The 22,710-nt window shown below is 53.4% G+C and overlaps 2 protein-coding genes and 1 long non-coding RNA gene across 12 annotated transcripts in view; 2 read left to right on the forward strand and 1 right to left on the reverse strand.

Annotated features, from left to right (window-relative positions):
• FBXO25 (F-box protein 25) overlaps positions 1 to 7,634 on the forward strand; it is a 51,463-nt gene extending 43,829 nt beyond the window's left edge. For 3 of the 9 annotated variants that reach the window (XM_086703028.1, XM_086703030.1, XM_086703036.1), the window contains 4 exons: positions 1,918 to 2,100; positions 3,386 to 3,529; positions 5,881 to 5,907; positions 6,447 to 7,634. In XM_086703028.1, coding sequence (XP_086559154.1) covers positions 1,918 to 2,100; positions 3,386 to 3,529; positions 5,881 to 5,907; positions 6,447 to 6,536 — 444 coding nt within the window. In that variant the 3' untranslated portion in view covers positions 6,537 to 7,634. The remainder of the gene's footprint in view (positions 1 to 1,917; positions 2,101 to 3,385; positions 3,530 to 5,880; positions 5,908 to 6,446) is intronic. The other 6 variants (XM_086703031.1, XM_086703032.1, XM_086703029.1 and 3 more) reach the window with 5 other exon arrangements.
• A 3,237-nt stretch (positions 7,635 to 10,871) lies between these two features.
• On the forward strand, positions 10,872 to 16,027 carry LOC147581410 (uncharacterized). The gene is made up of 2 exons (XR_015249889.1): positions 10,872 to 14,205; positions 14,448 to 16,027. It is a non-coding gene; the product is annotated as an uncharacterized LOC147581410 (long non-coding RNA).
• A 4,168-nt stretch (positions 16,028 to 20,195) lies between these two features.
• Positions 20,196 to 22,710, reverse strand: part of TDRP (testis development related protein) — a 40,588-nt gene continuing 38,073 nt past the window's right edge. For both annotated transcript variants that reach the window (XM_086703038.1, XM_086703039.1), the window contains one exon: positions 20,196 to 22,615. In XM_086703038.1, the coding sequence (XP_086559164.1) occupies positions 22,270 to 22,615 (346 nt within the window). In that variant the 3' untranslated portion in view covers positions 20,196 to 22,269. The remainder of the gene's footprint in view (positions 22,616 to 22,710) is intronic.

Raw genomic sequence — 22,710 nt, forward strand, 5'->3', positions numbered from 1 at the left:
CGTGGTGACCCTTAAATGCAGGCTCCTGGCCTCCCAGAACTGTGTGGCCAGGTTGTGGGCATCTGCATCAGGGGGTCATTGTGTGCTGGGAGCCCAGGCAGCCCGGGCGAGACTGCAGGGGACAGTGCGTGACCGCAGGTCAGTCCAGCTCGTGGGTGTGAGAGTCATGGTGCCTGAGTCTGGGGTCCTGCCTGCGGGGAGCAGACCCCTTGCTGTTGCTGCTGCTGCTGCTGCTGAAAGGTGGCGGAAACTCCCCCAGGGCAACGACAGGCGGCCCTGCTGTGAGGGGAGAAAGTCGAGGGCGGAGGCGGGTCCTCACTGGGTCCTGTGGGAGCCAGGGCAGCTCGAGGGCCTGCAGCGAAGGTGGGCGTGCTTCCGCAGGAGTGGGAACGGGTGCGTGCGATGTGCCAGGAGGGCCAGGGCAGGAGGGGAGGAGCCACGTTCCTGCCCGCCTGGGGACCTGCTTGTGGAGCTCAACAGGAAATGGCTCAGCAGTGGGGGGGGGGGGACAAGCTGAGTGGAAGGCACCACAGCTTCGGCTTCCAACTGACGGTCCAGCTGGGGTTTGTGCCGCCTCACGTTTGCGCCGTCAGAAGTCGTGATGAACCACGCTGGTGTTTTCTGTGGTGCCGTCTGGTTCAGTCACACTGGACCGTCCGGCCTGGCCAATCAGGGCGTTTCCTGCGCCTTGTGAGGGCAGCGGGTGTTCATGAGCTCCGGTGTGATGCGCAGGTTCCTCTGGGGAGGAGGGAGGAGGAGCACAGGAGCAGCAGGAGCCGTCACGTGCCTGCTGTAGTGCCCACGGAGCATGTGTGTGTGGGCCCGCGCGTGCGCCCTCTGCCGTGTGCCAGCAGCACTGACAGCTCGTGTCTGCGGGCGCCGTGCTGTCCAGCGGAGGCGGGGACACGTTTGTCAGTGCGATGGCAGGAACACGGGACACACCTGTGCAGCACTGCCCGGTGACGTCTCCCAGGCTGGTGGCTAGGGGTCCGGCGAGGGGAAACATCCTCAGAGATGTGCCCTGAGCTGTCACCACGCCCGGAGGCATGGGAATCCTCCTCACGGCCCCCGCAAAGTGCCACGATGCACCTGTATCGGGACTGCTGCCGGGCAGTGACACAGCGACGACGTGGACCGAGGGTGCGCGGCTTGGCCCCTCTCCGCACCTGCCGGGGGATTTGGGGACCAAGCTCGAGGAGTGCTCCTCCCACAGGCACCGACTGTGCCTAGGGAACTGGGCTGCCCAAGAGAACAGAAACCAGAGGGAGCCGGCCGTCCCTGGGGCTGACCGCCAGGGACGAGGACAGTCTCTCAGCCACTCAGCCACATCAGGAGTGTGCACGGGTGTGCACGCGTCCCCGAGCCCACAGGACTCTGCACCCTTGTTTAACCCTCACTGCGCTCCCCGTGTGCTAGTGAGGGGTTCTTGCCGGGAGGTGGGGGTGCTGACAGGGTGCCTGCCTCCCTCCCTCTGTCGCCTCTCTCTCCATCCGGGTCCCCTCCCCAACCTTCCCTCCACTCCCCCCATGGGATGTGCACAGGCTCCACCCTATCCCCTGGAGCTGCACCCTCGGGAGGGAGCGGGGAGGGCATAGTTTCTACATTAGAAACTGGATACCCAGCGCTACTGGGGCCTCTGCGATCAGCCAGTGACTCCCCGCCACCCCCCTCCCTGCTCAGGACCCCCTGGCCCCCAGCCACGTCCATGCCACGTGGAAGATGTGAATCTTGCGCAGGGGGAGGGTGTGACCCCCGGGGCCTGGGGCAGCACAGGACTCCACTGCCAGGAGGGAGGGACGGTGGCATTTGGGCGACGCGTTGGTCGGAGCTTCTGCTCAGGCTCGGCTCCTGGGCTTCCTTACGGCCTGGCGCCCTGTCGTGCTGCGCGCAGTGAACCGCCATCCGCGTCCCTTCCAGCAGGTGAACGACGGCCTCACCCTCAGCGACCTCCCACTGCACATGCTCAACAACATCCTGTACAGATTCTCCGATGGCTGGGACATCGTGACGCTGGGCCAGGTGACCCCGACCCTGTCTGCGCTCAGTGAGGACCGGCAGCTGTGGAAGCGGCTGTGTCAGTACCACTTCGCGGAGAAGCAAGTGAGTGTGGGGGCCCCTCAGAGCTTGTGCAGGACCCCGTGATTTCTCCTCGGGAGCTTGTGAAGTTCAGTTTCCACGTTGGGGAGGGTCCGTGACGGCAGATGTGACCCAGCACAGATGGCAGAGTGAGGCAGGGCTTTTGGGTCCCCGGTCGGCACCAGGGCATCTGTTCCTTGCCCGCCGGCCTCCGCCGCGCCGCATGCCCTGTAGGTGCTGTGCCCCCTGAACCCGAGCCTGTGCCCAGCAGCTGTACACGGCTCTCTGCACTCCCCTCCCCGCAGCCCGTGCCTTCAGACCCAGTTCTGAGAACCGGCGACCTGCCGGCCGTTCCCGTTTGCTGTCGTGCCTCTGGGACCAGAGCTGGAGTCTCACACACGTGTGGGGCAGGTGGGACGGTCAGGAACCAGGCCACCTGTCAGAGGAGGGTGTGGCTGCTGTGGGGACAGATGAGGGCAGTAGACAGAGCCTTGGATGTGTGCTCCGGGGGAGGCCGTCGCTCTCGGAGGACAGGGCGGCGGGTGTCCTTGAGAAAGGGCAGGGTTGTGGTGTGCGTGAGGGTGCTGCAGCCACGCCGTGTCCCGGGGTTTCCCCAGCGGGCTGAGAGGAGCCACGAGAGCACTGGGAGCAGAGTGCAGTTTCTGTGAGATTGTTGGTCCTCTGGAAGAACGTTCAGGAGAGTGTGAGGATGCCTCCGAGGCCAGGAGGGCGGCACGGCTCCTGGAGGAGGAGCTGGGGCTGGAGTGGCACAGGGAAGTGAGCGGGCCACCTGCCCTGGGGACCAGACGGAGTCCAGGGTGTAAGGGACCCACCAGACCTGGTGCTGGAGGTCCTGGGCCGTCAGCTAAGCAAAGGGCCATTGGGTTTAGTTGGAGGCCTCTGTGACCCCAGAGAAAATGGTCAAGGTGGATTTGCTGTGGGAGAATCAGAGAAGTCAGGATGAATTTCAGCTGCGAGGAAAGACTGGGGCTCTAAGGTCAGCATAGATGAGGGGTGTCGAATTCTTTGGAGGGAGCAGGGGGAGAAGCCAGGGAAGGAGAGAGAAGGTTCTCCAGGATGGAGGCGGCAGGTGGGACTTGCCTTGGGCGCTGTCTCTGACGGTGGCAGAGCCCCAGGAGGGCACAGGTCTCCTGGGCGGGGATGCTGCCCTGTCCTGGTCCCATCTGATTTGATCCAGGTGAGTTGCATTTCAGGTAACTGTGTCCTGCACTCTGCTGCCTTGTGAAATCAAGCTGCACCTGATACCGTCTGTGAGAGCCACGTGCTGAACAGAGTTGTGTGTGTCCAGTTTTGTAGACACCTGATCGTTTCGGAGAAGGGCCACGTGGAGTGGAAGCTCATGTACTTCGTGCTGGAGAAGCACTACCCAACCCGGGAGCAGTACGGGGACACGCTGCACTTCTGCCGGCACTGCAGCATCCTCTTCTGGAAGGTGAGGCAGCTGGGCGGCTGCATCCTGGACACGGCTGTCCACTGTAGGCCCAACAGTAAGAAGATGGCAGTTTCCTCATTGTCACGGCAGGGGGACCAAGTCACGGAAGTAAAACGTAGAACTTGGAGTCTGAGTCAGAACGCGTTTCTGCCTTTGCCGGGCACTCGCGGGCAGGACGTGTCCCTGGGTTGGTGGGGCCCATGGCTCCTGGTCCTGGGCCGGTGCCGGGTTCCTGCCGCATCTCCTGCCTGCGGTTCTGGATGCCCTACCAGCCCACAACTGGAGGGCAGGGGTGAACTGTCCTTTGTACACCTGGGTGGAGCCCGTCCGGAGCTGTCCTGGGACCCCTTGGAGGTGCCTCCACAGGCTCCCCCTCCAGGCCCAGCCCCCACAGTAGGGAGGGCACAGCCTTCCAGACACACAGGGGGTTTCCTGACTTACCTGACAGAAACTGGACCAGAGTTTCCTGACTCACACTTGAACCCGAGTACCCAGTGTGCTGGGCGCCCGGCACCCTGTCACCTCCCGCCACGCAGACCCGGGGCTCTCCTTGGCCCTCCAGGCGGAGGTGAGCACATGCACACCTGCCCTGGGCAGCGCCTCGTCTTCCTCACCTGCTGATACTCTGCATCTGGGACTGTGTGTTTATGTTGTGAGATTTCCACGGGAGAGGGGAGCAGACCCCGCTGAGGGTGACCCGGTGCGCGTCCCGTGTGCGGCATGGCCCTCTCGCGCTCTCCCGCCATCCGCGTCCACCTGGCCGATCCAGCCCTATCTGTTCACTTCCACCTGTGATTTGTTAGGTAGACCACGTAGCAAGCCCTAGGTTGTCGGAAAAGAGAGGACTGCTTGAGATTTTTCTCATTTCACGTTATATTTACAGTAGTGTCACTTCTGGGATTTCAGGTTATCCGTGGCAGTGAATGTAATGATGTTGTTTGCTGTATTATTTTAATGGAGGTTTATTTACTCTGTGAAAGGTGGGCAGCGTCACGGATCCTTCCTGATGCCTCCTTGTGCCAGTTACATGCGATCATGTTTCTGACTCGCTGGCTTACACTTTAGCAGGACTTCTTTCTCAGAACGGAAAAGACAGAACATGTCATGTGTCTTGCAGTGGCTGTCCTGTAGAACACGTTCTCTAGAACACGGTTCAAGAGCAGAGCGTCTGTGAGCAGGCCCGTCCCTCCCTCGGTCTCATGTCTGTCAGAGGATGAGTGGGGCTCCAGGTGGGGGCAGAGGGCCCTGGGTCACCAGTCGAAGGGCACAGACGATAGTGTGATGGGGGCCGCGTCTCACACACGGCAGGTCCTTGTGGACGGAGAGGTGTTGGGGCCTCACCTGACAGGACCAGACTGACCTCTGTCTGCAGTCCCAGCACTGATGCCAACCCACCACGGTGTGTCCCCTGATGCCATTGGAGCGGGTCCCCGCACGCGATGTGGTCTCAGGGCCCCTTGCTCAGTGCCTACACTGGGGGCCCTGATCCTTCCTCCTGCCTGTTCTGCAGCTGAGTGTCTGGACCCCCCCCCCCACCCCCGCAGCTCCAGGGAGAGTGGTGTCAGGTTGGGGGGGGGGTGTTGGGAGCCAGACAGAGTCCAGGTACTGCCTGGGACATGTCACCTGTCTTGGGGTGTCTGCCACCAGAGATCAGATTGAGTAGAGACCAGTGTTGATGACACTGCAGGTCTGGGGCTCTGGGTGGGAGTGGGAGTGATCACAGCTGGCTATGCCTGTGTGCAGGAGGTTCCCGGGCCGCCTCGTGCACTCTGCCTCCACCACGCAGTGACAATACGCTGGTGTCCAGCCCCAGGTCCCTGCAGCCAGGCCCACGCGTGGGGGGCGGGTGGTGGTCTCCTTCCTCTTGACCCCAGTGGGTGGTGGGCGGGTGGCCACGAGGCTCCTGGCACCTGTGGGATCTAGTTCACTTGATTCAGCAGCAGGCGCTCAGCTGTGAGGGAAGGAACAAAGGGCTTTCCTAAACCTGTTGTAAACCTTTCAGTACAAGACGTATGTGGAAACACCAGCTCTGCTTTGCGTGTTCTAGTGAACGGTCGCGAAGAGCTTGGGCACCGAGTGGTCAGTGGAGGTGGATGTGGAAACGGGCATCTTTGTCGCTGCCACAGGACCATCCTCAAGTCAAGGGGTCCTCGGTGCTGCCACCCACGCTCGCTTTAATGACACGTGTGTGGCCTGGTCTAATTACCCGATGGTTCTGGTTAGCACTCAAACACCTGCTATCAGAGCCAGTGTTCAGTGCAGCCCACTCTCTCGCTCGCTCTAATGCTGGTTTTCCTTTCTCTCCCGCCCCTGCCCGCACTCCTCCCGGTTCTTTCTCCACGATCTCGAAGGACTGCCGCCTTGCTTTGTTGTTCAAGGTACCTCCGTGCTAGACCAGGCCTGTGTCGCGTCCCATGCATGCTCCCCACCGACCGGCTGGCCCGGGCTCCCAGCATGCGTGGGGCCCGTGGCCAGAGGCGGGCTCCTGCTCGCTCCAGCCCCACCAGGGTTCAGGGAAGACCCTGCAGGCCAGCGCTCGAGCGGCAGGCTCAGCCGGAGGGGAAATCGTAGACTGGTCCTTAGACCTCCCGCGCAGGTGCTGCCCTGGCGTGGCCGAAGGCTCCCATCGGCCTGGGCTCTCAGTCCACAGAAAGCCTGTGTCCTTAGTCCTCTGTCCTGTTAGGTGTGACCCTGGTCCCCAGCTGCACGCTGCCTGCGAGCTGATGGGCGTGGGCCTGACCCCACGGGGCAGGGTGGGAGCAGAGTGGCTGCGGGGGAACACAGCGTGTGGCGCCAGGCCAGGGAGGCAGAAACCCCCGGCCCCTATCTCTTCTGACAAACTGCCGTGGCCCGTGTACTTCCCACGTGTCGTGACGGGGCAGGTGCTGGGTGCTGACGCCTCTCCCTCCCCCCGCAGGACTCGGGGCACCCCTGCACGGCCGCCGACCCCGACAGCTGCTTCATGCCTGTGTCTCCACAGCACTTCATCGACCTGTTCCGGTTCTGAAGGTGCCATCGCTGCGGGAGGGGCGTCAACACCGGGTGGCACCCACACCAGGCAGCAGCCAGCGGTGAGGATAGGGACATGAGGACGAGGACGACGTGGAGAACGCTCCCCCGTGTGGCCAGGGCTGTGGGGCTGGTTTCAGTTACAAAGGGGGTCAGGGAACCCAAGCAAAAACATTTCTACTCTCTCCTCTAGAAAGTCCTTTTCATCCAAGTCTACTAAAATTGGCAACTTTGCAGATTTATGAGTGCGGTTCAGTCAGATTCTGGATTTTTAGCACCACACTGTGTGCTGAGCTGACACTAACAGCTAATGCTGTTCTTCCTAACTGTCCAATGTTAGTTTCCTGATTTCGTAGTCATGAGAGGCAGGGGACAGAGCAAGTGAGCCTTGTAGATACCGGGTGCAGAGTATTTATTTTTCTTCGTGTGTGTTAACTGCACTGGCTGTGTCCAAGTGAACCCTCTGCGCATTGAACCTTGGGAGACGTGTGGTGTCTCTGTGTTCGGTGGTCGGGCTGTGAACTCTGCAGAGGTGGCCGGCAGAGGTGGTGGTGGGGTGCTCCTGGTGAACCACGGGGCAGCAGCCGGCCACGGAGCATGCGCCACGGCACGGAGGAGGAGGGACAGCCCTCGGCCTCGACTGCCCTATACTGGAGCTCCTTTTACAGACAGAGTAATAAATCTTGTCTGTCTACCGATGGAGCTTCTGTTTTGCATCTTTCTGGAAAAGTGTGAGTGATTTTGATATCATTTATTTAAACTTTTAAAAAAGATTGCCTTATTTTTAAAATAATGCACGTCTATTTTAGATAATTTTGAAAATAAAGGTGTTAAAAAAGAATATAAAAATCCCCCATAATCCTGCCCCTGGAGGGGCCTGCTGTCTCTTGCTAGAAAGGATGTTGCCACCCCCACCCGCTGTTGGAGAGAAACACATCGTGGATTCCGGTCTTTTAGTAGTGTCAGGGACCACCCGCCCACCCCCCCCTCCCCCCCGTGGAATCATTTCTACTTTGTCCTTTAGTGTTTGTCTCTGCCAAGTGTATTGGAATGGTTTGCAGTTTTGCATACTTGCAAGTAAAGATTCTGCACCTTCGGTGTCCTGTCCTGTATTGCCCAGATGCTGGGGGCACAGCTTGTACGCGGTGCACAGTCGCTTCCCGCGGAATGGCCGTGGAGCCCAGGGCGTCTGTGTCTTGTGTAAGAGCTTCTCATGGAGCGTAAGCCTCCGTTTACCGTTTTCACTTTATGAGCAACCGTTTTCTCCACAGCATTTTGAAAGCATGGTTTTCATTGGTTGCTCAGCACCATCCAGGCCGGTCTTTGTTGTCAGGGCCCGTGGGCTGTGCAGCTGGTACCTCCTCAAGACGAACGTGTCGAAGGATGTTTTCAGACTGTCCTGTGAACAGAAGTTGTCACAACCGGAGACAATGGTGTTGAGTCCCTAAGGACGGCCACCCCCACGTCCTGTTCCCTCGGCGCTTTTCCTAAGGGAAGGACGAGGCGCGGCGACATTTCCTTTTCTTTGTCGGCCATTCGCTTCTGCTTTTGGTCAGTTACCTAAGGTGTACCTTTTGCCGGTTGCCTTTTGTATTAATTTCTTCTTAAGAGGATATTGAAGTTTGGGCTCTTTTCCCCAAACAATGGTGATGGTGTCGCAGGGACAGGAGCACAGGCTGTCTCTGCACAGGGGACGCAGTCAGACCCAGACCTGGGATGCGCGAGGCCCAGGTGCGTGCACGAGCCCGGCCCGAGCTAGTGGCAATCTCAGCCGTGTCCAGGAAGACATGGAGTTGAGGCCGCGGACTAAGGCAGCAACAGCCACGTGGAGGCACAGATCCATCCTCCAGGATGGGGCGAGACGCAGAGTGGTCGTAAATCCACACCGTGGAATGCAGGTACTTGGGAATTCCGGTCTGTGGAGAGCCTTCCAGAGCAGGGGACGGTGAGACGTGAGGGCACGGGCAGCTGGAGACCCCGCGGTCAGTCTCATGTGCCTTTGGTCCCGAGACGGGGTGTGCATGAGGTGAGCCCTGTGGGCACTGCCAGCCCAGGAAGCCCATCCAGACGCAGCCCCACTTTGCCCGTCTCAAGGCACAGAAAGATGTTTCTCACCCGGTGTGGACCCAGAGGACCGAGGTGGTCCCTGTCACAGTTCAGCAGGTGGCACTGTTGACTGTTGAGGCCTTGGTCCTGAGAAGTAGGTCTGCTGTGAGACCGTATTCGAGGATCTGACTGCGTCTGACGCGTGCCGTGCGTGAATGCTGCCATTGTCTTGCTGTGCAGACCTGTGTAAAACATATGTTCGCTTGTGTCCTCTGACCTTGCTGAACCCCTGACTCGGCCCAGAGCAGTTGTATAGATTCCTTACGAGCAGCGACACGAGTCCCCATCCTCGGCAGCGGGGAATACGGATTGGAACTGCCAGGTTAACAGCAGGGTGTAGACGTCTGTCGTCTCTCTCATGTGAGGGCGGCTGCGAGGTCAGCTGTGTGCTTTCTGCAGACGCCTCTATCAGGTTGAGGGTGAAGCTTCCAGTTCTACTTTTTGGGGAGTTTTTAAATTATGAGTATTGGACTCTGTCAAGTGTTTTTTCTGCATCTGTTGAGATCATGTGGTTTCACCCTTCATCCTATTTGGGTATCACATTGGCTAATTTAAGATTTTATCTTTAATCCCTACCCTCAACGTGGGGCTCCAGCTCAACCACCAGCTGAGCCCGCCAGGCGCCCACATCCCTTGATCTCTGCAGGTTGCACCACCCTTGCATTGTGAGCTGAGGCCCTGTGTACATGGTTGTGGGTTTGGGTCTTCCGGCGTCAGGTGCGGGGTTTTTTGTAAGAGGCCTCAGTCTGCGCATCGTCGTGCTGCCTGGTTTGGGCACCAGGGTGAAGACGGCTTCCGAGAATGACCTTGCCCTGGAAGTGGTCCAGCTGCCCTTTGGTGGAAGGGTATGTGGAGGACTCATGTTAATTCTCCTTTAAACATTGGGTAGAACTCCATGTGAGTCGTGGTTACTGAGAAGCTTCCCTGTCGGGAAACCTGCTCCCTGTCAGAGGATAAGGCTGCCCGGTTCTGCGCGTTTGCTTGGAGCTCCTCTCCCGAGGAGCCTGCGCTTCAGCAACGGCCAGGATGCTTTCTCCACAGTCACTGCCAGTGACGGGTGCTGCCCTCTGAAAACCAGTTTGAAGAGGCAGAAGGTCGGGGCGCCTGGGTGGCTCAGTCGGTTGAGCATCTGACTTCGGCTCAGGTCATCATCTTACAGTTCGTGAGTTCAAGCCCCATGTCGGGTTCTGTGCTGACAGCTCGGAGCCTGGAGCCCTTCGGATTCTGTGTCTTCCTCTTTCTGCCCCTCCCCATTCATGCACTCTCTCAAAAAATGAATAAATTTTAAAAATTTGTAAAAAAAAAAAAAACAAAAGCGCTCATGGTTTATGAAACATCACATCACTTCCTTCATGAACTGTGTGTGCAAATCATGCTCCACCCGTCCTCCTCCCTCCTCCCCACCTTGCGTGCCATCAGACACTGTGCAGTGACCCACCAGAGGGTGTGCACAGACACGAGGAAGGCCGTCAGGACCTACCCGCCCTGGGCGCCCGCCTGCCAGCACCCTCCGGGCTGACAGTCCCCGTTTCCACCCGGTTCTCAATGCAGCCTTGCCCGTCTGTTGCCCTGCACAGGTTCCTGGCATGTAGACACCAGTGTCCCCGTGACTGACCTGAGTGGGTGTCTCTGGAGCCCCGAGGGTGGCGTGGCAGCAGGTGTTGTCCCACAGACCACCCACGCTGGAAGAGGTGGGTGACCCGCCGTGTGTCCCTCGCTGTCCTGTCCTCTCACCCAGGGTCAGGCCTGCAGCAAGTTATGCAGCCAAGAACTGGGCTTGTGGCCCTCAGCCAGAGAGGAGCCAGGAGGCAGCTCTCCAGGCACCTGGACTCCTCCGACCGACACTGCTCTTCTGTTTAGGATACGACCTGCCACGTCACGTTGTGGTTTGTTTTTTTGGAATAGAAAAAAATCACTTTTATTTGGTAGTCATTTTGAGGAATTTGCGCAGGTAAATATAACCACCTTTCTACTCTTTATGCAGAAAACTCCAGTGTCATTTTTATTTTTTTTTTTTTTTCAACGTTTATTTATTTTTGGGACAGAGAGAGACAGAGCATGAACGGGGGAGGGGCAGAGAGAGAAGGAGACACAGAATCGGAAACAGGCTCCAGGCTCCGAGCCATCAGCCCAGAGCCTGACGTGGGGCTCGAACTCATGGACCGCGAGATCGTGACCTGGCTGAAGTCGGACGCTTAACCGACTGCGCCATCCAGGCGCCCCTCCAGTGTCATTTTTAAAACTTTAATTATGGTAAAATACACACAAAATTCATAATCTTAACCACTGGTAAGTGTCCAGGGGCATTAAGTACATTCAGATTGAACAGCCCCCACCACTGTCCCCTTCCAGAACTTTCCACCTTCCCAGACTGAAACTCTGTCCCCATTAAACGCTGACTTCTGGTCCCAAGCCCCTGGCACTGCCATCTACTGTGTCCGTGGATGACCTTCCCTGGATACATACAATACCTGGATTCACACAGCATCTGTCCCTTTGTGACTGCCTTTTTCACTTAAAATAATGTCCTCAAGATCCATCTGTGTTGTAGTAGGTGTGAGAGTGTCCTGACTCTTTAAGGCTAAATAATATCCTGTTGTTTTGTTTTGTTCATCTGTGGACAGACACTTGGTGGCTTCCACTTTTTGACTGCTGTGAACATGGGTGTGTAAATATGTTCTCAAGAATGGGGCGCCTGGGCATCCAGATTGGCCAGGAGGAGGTCAAACTTTCACTCTTTGCAGATGACATGATACTGTATATGGAAAACCCAAAAGATTCCACCAAAAAACTGCTAAAATTGATTCATGAATTCAGCAAAGTTGCAGGATATAAAATCAATGCACAGAAATCAGTTGCATTCCTATACACCAACAATGGAGTGACAGAGAAATCAAGGAATCAATCCCATTTACAGTTGCACAAAAAACCATAAAATGCCTAGGAATAAATCCAACCAAAGAGGTGAAAAGTCCATACGCTGAAAACTATAGAAAGCTTATGAAAGAAATTGAAGACACAAAAAAATGGAAAAAGATTCCATGCTCCTGGATAGGAAGACCAAATACTGTTAAAGGGTCGATACTACCCAAAGCAATCTACATATTCAGTGCAATCCCATCAAAGTAACACCAGCATTCTTCACAGAGCTAGAACAAATAATCCTAAAATTTGTATGGAACCAGAAAAGCCCCCGACTAGCCAAAGCAATCTTGAAAAAGAAAACCAAAGCAGGAGGCATCACAATCCCAGACTTCAAGCTATACTACAAAGCCGTCATCATCAAGACAGTATGGGACTGGCACAAGAACAGACACTCAGATCAATGGAACAGAATAGAGAACCCAGAAATGGACCCACAAACGTATGCCAACTCATCTTTGACAAAGCAGGAAAGAATATTCCATGGAATGAAGACCGTCTCTTCAGCAAGTGGTGCTGGGAAAACTGGACAGCGACATGCAGAAGAATGAACCTGGACCACTTCCTTACACCATACACAAGAATAAACTCAAAGTGGATGGAAGACCTCAATGTCTGACAGGAAGCCATCAAAATCCTTGAGGAGAAAGCAGGCAAAAACCTCTTTGATCTTGGCCACAGCAACTCCTTACTCAACACGTCTCCAGAGGCAAGGGAAACAAAAGCAAAAATGAACTACTGGGACCTCATCAAAATAAAAAGCTTCTGCACAGCGAAGGAAACAATCAGCAAAACTAAAAGGCAACTGACAGAATGGGAAGAGTATTTGCAAACGACATATCAGATAAAGGGTTAGTATCCAAAATCTACAAAGAACTTCTCAAACTCAGCATCCAGAGAACAAATAATCCAAGGAAGAAATGGGCAAAAGACATGAATAGACACCTCTCCAAAGAAGACATCCAGAGGGCCAACCAACACATGAAAAAATGCTCAGCATGACTTGTCATCAGGGAAATACAAATCAAAACCACAAGGAGATACCATCTGACACCTGTCAGAATGGCCAACATTAACAACTCAGGCACAACAGATATGGGCGAGGATGCGGAGAAAGGGAATCTCTCTTGCGCTGCTGGTGGGAATGCGAGCTGGTGCAGCCACTCTGGAAAATAGTGTGGAGGTTCCTCAAAAAACTAAAAATAGAACTACCCTACGGCCCAGCAATTGCACTACTAGGCATTTATCCAAGGGATACAGGTGTGCTGTTTCGAAGGGACACATTCACCCTAATGTTTATAGCAGCACTATCAACAACAGCCAAAGTATGGAAGGAGCCCAAACATCCACTGATGGATGAATGGATAAAGAAGATGTGTGATATATATATATGTGTGTGTATGTATGTGTGTGTGTGTCTATATATATATATATGTATAGACACACACACACATACATACATACAGTGGAGTATTACTCAGCAATTAAAAAGAATGAAATCTTGCCATTTGCAACTACGTGGATGGAACTTGAGGGTATTATGCTAAGTGAAATTAGAGAAAGACAAAAATCATATGACTTCACTCATATGAGGACTTTAAGAGACAAAACAGATGAACATAAGGGAAGGGAAACAAAAATAATATAAAAACAGGAAGGGGGACAAAACAGAAGAGACTCCTAAATATGAAAAACAGGATTACTGGAGGGATTGTGGGAGCGGGGCTAGACTAAATGGGTAAGGGGCACTAAAAATCTCCTGAAATCATTGTTGCACTATATGCTATCTAATTTGGATGTAAATTAAAAAAAAAAAGAAAAAGAACGGGGTGCCTGGGTGGCTCAGTTGAGCGTCCGACTTCTGCTCAGGTCATGATCTCAGTTTGTGGGTTCAAGCCCCACGTCGGGCTCTGTGCTGACAGCTCAGAGCCTGGTTCCTGCTTCGGATTTTGTGTCTTCCTCTTTCTCTGCCCCTCCCCTGCTCATCCTGTGTCTCTGTCAAAAATATGTAATATTAAAAAAAAGTTTAAGATTCTATTTTGACTCCTTTGGATAAATACCCAGAAACAGAACTGCTGGATCAGTTGCTAATTGTGTTAATCCTGTTTTGAGGAAGTGCTGTACCGTGTTCCCCAGACACTGTACCATTTCATACCCTGCCAACAATGTCAAAGCGGTCCGGCTTCTCCATATTCTTCCCACACTTGTCACCTTCTGAGGTTGTTGTTCGTTCCTGTACAGTAACCACCCTAACGGGCATGAGGCGTCTTGGTGGTTTGGATTCGCATGTCCCTGATGAAGAGTGACGTTGAGCATCTTTCCATGTGTCCGCTGGCATGTGTGTGTTGTGTCTGGAGAGAGGTCTATTCAAGTCCTCTGCCCACGTTTTAGTGAAGTTGTGTTTTCGTCTAGTTGCAGGAGTTCTACCTATATTCCGGATATTCCTTACAGGTATGTGACTTGAAGATCCTGCCCCACTGTGCGGGTTGTCTTCTCATGGTTATGTCTCTGATGCTTACACTTGGCAATTTAATGGAGCCCATTTCTCTCTTTCTCCTGTTGTTGGCTGACCTTTTCATCTCTGTAGAGATCACTGACAAATCCAAGGTCATGAAATTCTCTCCCTGCTTTTGCCCAAGGCTTTTAGTTTTTTTTTTTTTTTTTTTTTTTTAGCGTTTATTTATTTTTTGGGGGACAGAGAGAGACAGAGCATGAACGGGGGAGGGGCAGAGAGAGAGGGAGACACAGAATCGGAAACAGGCTCCAGGCTCTGAGCCATCAGCCCAGAGCCTGACGCGGGGCTCGAACTCACGGACCGCGAGATCGTGACCTGGCTGAAGTCGGATGCTCAACCGACTGCGCCACCCAGGCGCCCCCAAAGGCTTTTAGTTTTATTTAGCTTTTGTGTTTAGGCATTTGGTGAAAGGTATGGTGGAAGGTAAGAGCCTGACTTCATTCTTTCATGTGTGGACATCCGGTTTTCCAAGCACCATTTGTTGAAAACACTGCCCTTTCTGTCCCTGTATGGTGTTGGCACCCTTGTCTAAAATCATGGTGTGAGGGTTTCTTCCCAGGCTCTCTGTTCTACTCATTGGTCTCTATTGGTCTACATGTGTTCTTATGCCAGGACCAAACTATTTTCATTACTGTAGCATTTTACAGAGAGAGAGTGCACACAAGTAGGGGAGGGGCAGAGGGAGCCCCTCTCTCTCCCACTCTCTCCCTCCCAAGAGGGAGGGAAGAATCCCAAGCAGGCTCCGTGCTCAGCCCAGAGCCTGACATGAGGCCCAATCCCACGACCCAAGATCCTGGAATCATAACCTGAGCTGAAATCAAGAGTTGGACACTCAACCAACTGAGCCACCCAGGTGCCCTTTCATAGTGCGTTTTGAAATCAGGATGTGTGTGTCCTCCAACTTTGTTCTTTTTCAGAATTGTTTTGGCTACTTGGGATCCCTTGAGATTCTATGTAAATTTTACCATCTTTTTTGTTTCTGCAAAAAAATGCCATGGGATTTTGATGAGATTGCATTTAATCTATAGATCAGTCTGGTGGTGCTACCGTCTTAATATGAAGTCTTACACCCACAGGCACGGGGGGTCTATGTATCTGTGTCTCCTCTAGTTTCTTTAAGCCACGTTTTGTAGTTTTCGGTGTACAATACTTAGCCTCTGCCATTGCGTTTATTCTTAAGTATTTTATTCTTTGTTGCTTTTATAAATGAAAATTTCTTAATTGCCTTTTGTGATTTCTCATTGTTAGCGTGTATAAATGGATGCATCTGTTGTTTTGATACTGATTTTTTATCCTTCAACTTTCCTGAGCTTGTTTATTACACTTTCTGGTGGTTTTTGGTTTTCTTCATTTTTTCTTTTTTTTTTTTTTTTTTTGTCTTGGAAGAATCTTTAGGGTTTTCTACAAATAAGATCATGTTATCTATAAACATAATTTTGTGTCTTCCTCCAATTAGGATGCCTTTTATTTCTTGTCTAAGTGCTGTGGCAAAGACTTCCAGTGCTATGTGGAGAAGGAGTGGTGAGAGAGGGTCCTTGTCTCACTCTGGATCTTAGAGGAAAAGCTCTTGGTCTTTTGTCAATAAGGAGGATGTTAGTTGTGGGCTTTTTTTATGTCCCTTTGTAAGATCAGGCAGAATCCTATCTTAGTTGAGTATTTTTTTTTTTTTTTTTTTAACCAAGTGGCTTTTCTCCATTGGTTGAAATGATCATGTTTTTCCCTTCTGTTAACGTGTATGGTAAATTGTTTTACCACTCAGTGGATTTTATCCCTTACTGAAAGTGGAGGGATTGATGTTTTTTGCACTGTACCCTGGAGTTTCCAATTTCTTCCTTCAGTTCTATCACTGTTGGCTGCAGGTGTGATTATCGATCTTCTTGATGAATTCTCAACTGTTTTCTTTATTTAAACAACATGAAGATGATAAAATTATAGGATGTCTGTGATTGACTTTAATGTCTTTGGTCAGTCAGGGGCACCTCGATAAAACAAAATGGGGTCATCACTGGCCAGATGGGTGGGTACACACATGACTTTATACCCAGGCTTAGCAGACTTGTGTAGACATTCTGGGCTTTGTGGGCTACATGCTGCCTTACCCCCAAGGGCTTGGCTGCGACACCGCGATGCAGGCAGCCTCCCCACGAGTGACTGTGCCACGTGCCAGACTTTGTGGACACAGAAACATGCATTTCATAGACTTCCCGTGTGTTGTGATATAGGATTCTTTTAAGAGTTTTCACCATTTAAAAATGTAAAAATAATTCCTGTGGGCCATGGAAAAACAGGTGGTGGGCCAAATTTAGCTAGTAGGCAGTAGTTTGCCAACCCATTACTTATAGAAAAGTACGTTTGATATTTTCCATTTTACTTTTGCAATAAAAAAAACAGGTAACAGGTATTTCGAAAAGTAGTATGTGTCCACTGTAAAAAGCTTTCTTAAAAAGCCAATCCACAGAAAATTTTAAATGCTACCCATAATTCTACTTGAGGTAATTATTCATATTTGGATACATTTTCCCAATATTTTTATGTTACTTTTGAAGACACATAAGCTCCCAAACATAAAGTGAGGGAGAGAGGAGGATGTGGTGCCCTCCTGGAGCATCCAGAGTTGAGTGTCTCCAGAGGGATGGTTTCTCCTCTGGTTCCTGGGAAAGTTGGCTTCATGTGCTTCCACGTGTTGAGCTTGGAGACTTCTTTCAGAACAGAAATTCTTGGTGTCTCTCCATTTACCCTACTGACCAGTTCTGAAGTCTCCAGGGAGGAGAATTCTGAAATTCTAGTGATTGGGGGGTTGGGGGAACCCACTTCTCCAAACTCCATTGGAGTGAATGGTATTCCCCTTCCACTTCCAGACTTGTTCAGCTTTCTTGAAAATAGTTAAACTTTGCACTTTTTAAAATCCTGTAAATATTTTCCTAAAACTCTAACACGGATCTTGACTTAGTAAGGAAATCACAGTCAATAGAAGTAATCCCAAAGAGATCAGTAATAACGAGTTGTTCGGAAAGCTAAAATTATACACAGCCTTTATCACCAAATGAAAATATCTCCTCTGCAATTCTGGAAAACCATGTTAAGACCATTTCTAATTGCCTACATTTATCCATCCAAATGGACATCCTTGTTGCGCAGCACGGCTGCTACCGAGGTGGACATGAGAATCCGGGCCAACAGACGGAGGTTATAAGGGCCTGGCGACATGATCGGAGCCTCTGGAGACCCGCCACCAGACTACAGGTGGGAGGCAGCCTGGCCGACACCAGAGAACGACTCGGAGTGTCCGACCCCTGCGTGGGTACGTCCTGATGATGGCGCCCACCCAGGATGGTGGAAAGGGACACAGCCTCCAGCATGGCAGACCTGCCCCCACTGCTTGGGGAAACTTAACCCTAACTTACCATGTCTAACATTTATGAGTTTTTACCAAGCCAGATACGATTCATATACCATATCCTGGTTTTGAGGAAAAAGAAGCTAAAAAGACATTTTTCAGCCACATGGAAAACTACTTGAATAATTTTGTTAGTTGTGCCTGTGACACAGTGGTGGTTCAGGGGAATATCATTTTTAGATGTGTATACTGACAGCACTTAGGGTTGAAATGTCATGATGTCTGTAGTTTACATCTAAATGCTTAAATGAATCGCTCTCTAAATGTTGAAAAGTGACTTGGTAGCTGGCTGGGCTGTCAGATGGCCTGTCACAGAAAGTGCTTCCTTTTTACATGAAAAGGGAAGAGCCCAGGGTGGAAGTCCCCGAGATCGCTGCATGAACGGCCTTCGATCCGTGGAGGAGGAACGTGGTGCTGGTTCAATCAGAGACCGTGGGTGAGAGGCCAGGAGGTGGGGGAGGCTTGCAGCAGAGCCAAAGGTGCCCGTTGAGGAGAACGGATTCCGTCCCAGCAGGTCCTCGGCTGTGGTGGAGCCCGGCTCCCCCGGAGGGAGATGTGCATGGAATTGCGTTCACAGTGGGGCGGATGGTGTAGGGCAGGCCTTCAAAACCAAGGACATAACCAGGCTGTGTGGGTGACAACCGTCTTACAGAAGGGTGCCACCAATGCTTTATTGAGAAAGTCAAAGAATACTCGGAAGAGAAAGGGTTTGAACTGAAAGTCTTACTGGCAGATGACGCACCTGACGAGCCTATATTTTCACCTCTAGATACAAGCGCACACGTCACTGCTTCAACCCCTGGGCCTGGGCAGCTGGCTGGTCACAGCCACTTGTGCGCACGGTGACTTTGTTCCACCCGCACGTGGTGCAGACCCTGATCTGGACACAACGTGCCGGAGGAAGGCCTTGCTGCTGCTGCCGCCACCACAATGCTGGAACCAGAGCCTGTGCTCCCAGGGCCAGCCTGGTGCGACCAAAGCACAGTGGAGCTGCCAGCACGAGGTGAGGAGGTAGGGGAGCTCTGAGGATTTAGGAGGGCCTGCCAAGTGCCCTGTAGAGGGACACCGGGATGCCCAGGCGCTCCCGACACCCACCGAGGGGCTCCGATGGCACAGGCACCTGACGGCAGTTACTAAAAGGACCCTCGATGGAAGTCGGTATCCAAGCCGGCCCTGCGGTCACCCCAGGGTCATAGCCTCTGCAGCCACACTCCCAGGAGCAAAGAAATGACAGTTTCACTCCTGTGTTCTCCCAACCAGATGGCCATTAGTGGCCTGAGGCCACGTCACTGCCCTCACTGCGACTGCCCTGTCTGGTCATCACAGAAGGGTCAGCACAGCACAGTGGGGGTGTTTTGAGAAAGACGACACTCCCGTGACTCCTCCCACAGCATGTTGTTGTGATCATCACTGTGCCTAATTTATAAATTACCTGGGCCGGGAGCCCAGCATCTTGTGACCAGCCCTCCTGGGACCTGAGCCGTGGCCAGGTGGGAGCCCCTGTGAACCCCTTGTACTGAGGATACAGTGCCTCAGTGCGGCCCAGGCTGGGCCCGTGAATGGATCCCGTGGGAGCCCAGCTCCAGGGAACCGACGTCTAGAACCAGCAAGGACCTGCCCACGGCCAGCCTGACAGCAGACGTGTCCTCCACGGCCAGCCCACCCACGCGTGGACGGGGACAGCTCCCCGGCCCCTAGGAGCACACTGAATCGCTCAGGGAATGTCTGACGCCACCTCGTCAGAGGTTTGCACTGCTTTTGCAACAGAACCCACCCCGGGGTTCAGCTCCTCACCTGGGGGACGGTGGGGAACCTTTATTGAAAAGTATCCCATCATTGGAAAAGCGGTCTTAGCCAATTAGTCTTCGTGGCTTACTGAATAGTGCGCCACCTGCTGGTCTTCTATACAGGCAAAGGAAGAGCCGCTGAGGAATAAGCAGAGAAACCAGGAGACCAGGAGTAAGCAGGAGCAGAGAGCGGGCAGAGGAAGCTCCCAGGATGCACGGGGACCCCCGCACTGCAGGCAGGTTTGGGGGGCAGCCGGGGCGTGGCCCCACGGGTGAGGCAGGGTGTGGACGACCAGGGCGATGGGACTGGCTCTCCACTGAGACAAGGAAGGGAAACCGCCACTCAGGCACCCATGGATAGGGAAGGAAATCAGTGCCCCCCACCACCCCCCGTGCCTCCCCGAAAGTGCCTGCTCCCTGAGACCCACGGATGTCCGTCCGCGTGCTTCCCCAGCTCTTGAGGTACGTACCTGTCTCCTCTGACACGGGCCACCTTCTCAAAGACTTATGTCTAAGGGATGGATGGTCATCTTTTTAAAAGATAAAGGTGCTGGGGCACCTGGGTGGCTCAGTCAGCTGAGTGTCCCACTCAGGGCATGATCTCACGGTTCGTGGGTTTGAGCCCCATATCAGGCTCTGTGCTGACAGCTCAGTCTGGAACCTGCTTCAGATTCTGTGTCTCCCTCTTTCTCTGGCCCCCCCCACCCCGCACCCCACTCTCTCTGAAAAACACTTCGGTGATTAAGTAAAACTGTTGCGGATGTGTTCCTGATGCTTAGCTACATGAAGGGAAAGCCTGCTTATTACGACGCTTTTATCTTTAAGCCCCAGAGCACGCACAGCCCTCCCCCACGCACAGGTGCTGCGACCTGGCTCCTGACAGACTGAGGGCGGAAAAAGGCAGATATGCAAAAGATACATCTTGGAAACTTAGGTTGAAATTGGCATTTATTTATGAAAAAGTCTACACGTACTGTTTGCATTTTAAAATGAGGTTTAAGGTATCAAGAAAAGTGCCATTAGCTTTATAGTGGTTAAAGTCACCGGAGCATTTACCTTGGAGTAGATGCCAATAGTCATGCAAACTAATAATGAAAGAGGAAATTGATTTTTTTTAAAAACCTCAGCATTAAGAATGAATTCTAACTTTCTTTGAAGCCACTCACTTTCCTTAAAAAAAACCAGCAACAGTAGGAGGAGCACAGACCGCTTTACACAGTGAAGGTGTGTGTTCACAGGCTGCAAACAAAACCCCACGTCAAAACCAATTCTCTTTAACCTGTGAACCACACAAAGTTGCTTTGGTAAATTCTTATCAAGGAAAAATACTTTTCTCCCAAAGCACATCAATAAATACATTAAAAACCACAAACATACTTATTTTCATGTAATCAGATGCAACAGAAGAGTTTATTTTTACGTTAATCTTTGCAGACAGGAAAAATGATTTACAGTGCACGCTCCACTTCCCATCTGGCTTTGTCTTCAGATTTGAGAAACAGTATTATGAAGGCGTAGGTTGCCAACCCCACGTCACAGACTTCCACAGCGGTGAGTGACAGGCACTTAGCATCCCCACATGACTCTGCAGCGGCCCACAGGGTGCGACTCACACCTGCCGGCCGGCCCCCCCCCCCCCCCCCCCCCCAAAACGAGGCAGCTTCGCAGAGCCTCGGACACAGTGTTTATTTCCCCGGGCCTCTGGCTCCCGCTGCAGAATCCTTGCATAAACCCGCCACCGTGGGCATAGCTGGAGGGGACGCGGGGTGGCGGCCTAGCTACCGACCCATTTACCTGAGGAAACAAGGCTTTCCCTGCAACGCGAAACCCCCGGCATTTCAAGGTTCTAACACAAACTGGACTAAACACCACTAAAACGTGCCCCCCTTTCCAGACTTGGTCAGGTAAGCTCCTTGTTCAGTTAGCACAAGACGGGAAAAAGACAGCTACATGGATAGAGGACAGACGGACACTGTTCCCCCTTGGGAGTCCTGCCGTCAGGCCCGCGCGGTGGCCCCCAAGAAGGTTAAATGAGCAGCACGGAGGAGGACAGTGTTTTTCACGAGAGGTATGCACAGTGTAACTGGAGGTTTTTGTTTTTAACCCAAAAAACCCCTATGCCTTTTCTTTCAAACCACGTTACCTAAGACAGACTGGAGTGCCACCTGCTGTGGAGACCTGTGTGGCCTCCCTTCGAACACCCAACACCTGGACATCACAGAGAGGCACTTGCAGTGTTTTATACAGTTTAAACTCCATCAGCAAGTCGGGATTTGCCAAACACAAGAGTGTCTAAACTCAGTGGCTGAACGGATCCACACTTTATGGTTCCTTAACCTGCAATCAGAGAACGTGAAGATCAAGCCATGAAGTTCAGGACCAGTGACAGGCACGCTTGGTCACCAGCCAGCGCGCACGCGGGTCGAGACCACAGCCACCACCCAGCACGCACACGAGACCCCCTCCTCCCAGGGCACAAGACGAAGACGTGTGCACGTGGTGGCATTTCACGCTTGACCAAACGTAGCCTCTGCTTTCCCGGTATCTAAGATGAGAAGAAGTTCAACTTGGTGGGTTAACCGGGTTAAATGCAACTGAACGTGACCTCGGGAAGACGGGTCGGGTCTGGCGCCCGGATGACAGACTCCTGCTGACGGGAGGACGGCGCGGCTGCTACGGTCTCGAGAGTCACAGAGGCGCACGGATGCCACATGCGGGGAGCGGGGGACATGATGAAGACCGCGCGAGGCGGCTCCGCGGCCGGACGCCAAGCTGTGGGGGCTGTCGTGGGGCCGCCTCGGACGCACACGCACCCTCTGGGGGCCCCCGCCAAGCCCGCGGAGGGGGACAGTCCAAATGTGGGCACGCAGAGGAGAGCCCCCGCCATCCACACGCAAGGCCCGGACGCCCCGACGCAAACGGACACGCCGGGAATCAGCAGACGAGAGCCCGCACGCCACCAGAGGGGCTGCGCGGGCCCCTCTGGGGGCGGCGTGCCCGCAGGTCACTCCAGCTCCTCCCAGTCGTCGGTCAGGTGGCCTCGGCTCTGCCGTCGGATGCCAACCAGCTTCCCGGCCGACCGGAGGCTCCAGCGCGAGCTGTTCCCTGAGCTGGCCAGGCTGGTGTATTTGCTGCAGCCGCCAGCGCCCTCCTCCCAGCCCGGCCCGGACGGGTGGCTGCTCGCGGGGTCGCCCGGCCCAGCGCTCACGTCCTCCAGAGCAAGTCGGGGAGGCTCCCAGCCTTCGATCTCATCTGGCTTCTTCGACTGTATGTTCTGTTTTAAACCCAAATTGTCCCAAAATCCCGATTTCTTCTCTGTCTTCAGCTCTTCCCTCAACCGTAAGTTAGCTCTGCGGGAGACAAGAGGGCAAGTGTCGGTGGCCGCGGCCCTCAGGGCCTCAAGCAGGGTCTGCTGTATACACAGAACATTCTTTGGTGAAAACTT

The sequence above is a fragment of the Puma concolor genome, chromosome B1 (assembly GCF_028749965.1).
Source record: "Puma concolor isolate L17-30 chromosome B1, mPumCon1.1.hap2, whole genome shotgun sequence".
Taxonomy (NCBI): domain Eukaryota; kingdom Metazoa; phylum Chordata; class Mammalia; order Carnivora; family Felidae; genus Puma; species Puma concolor.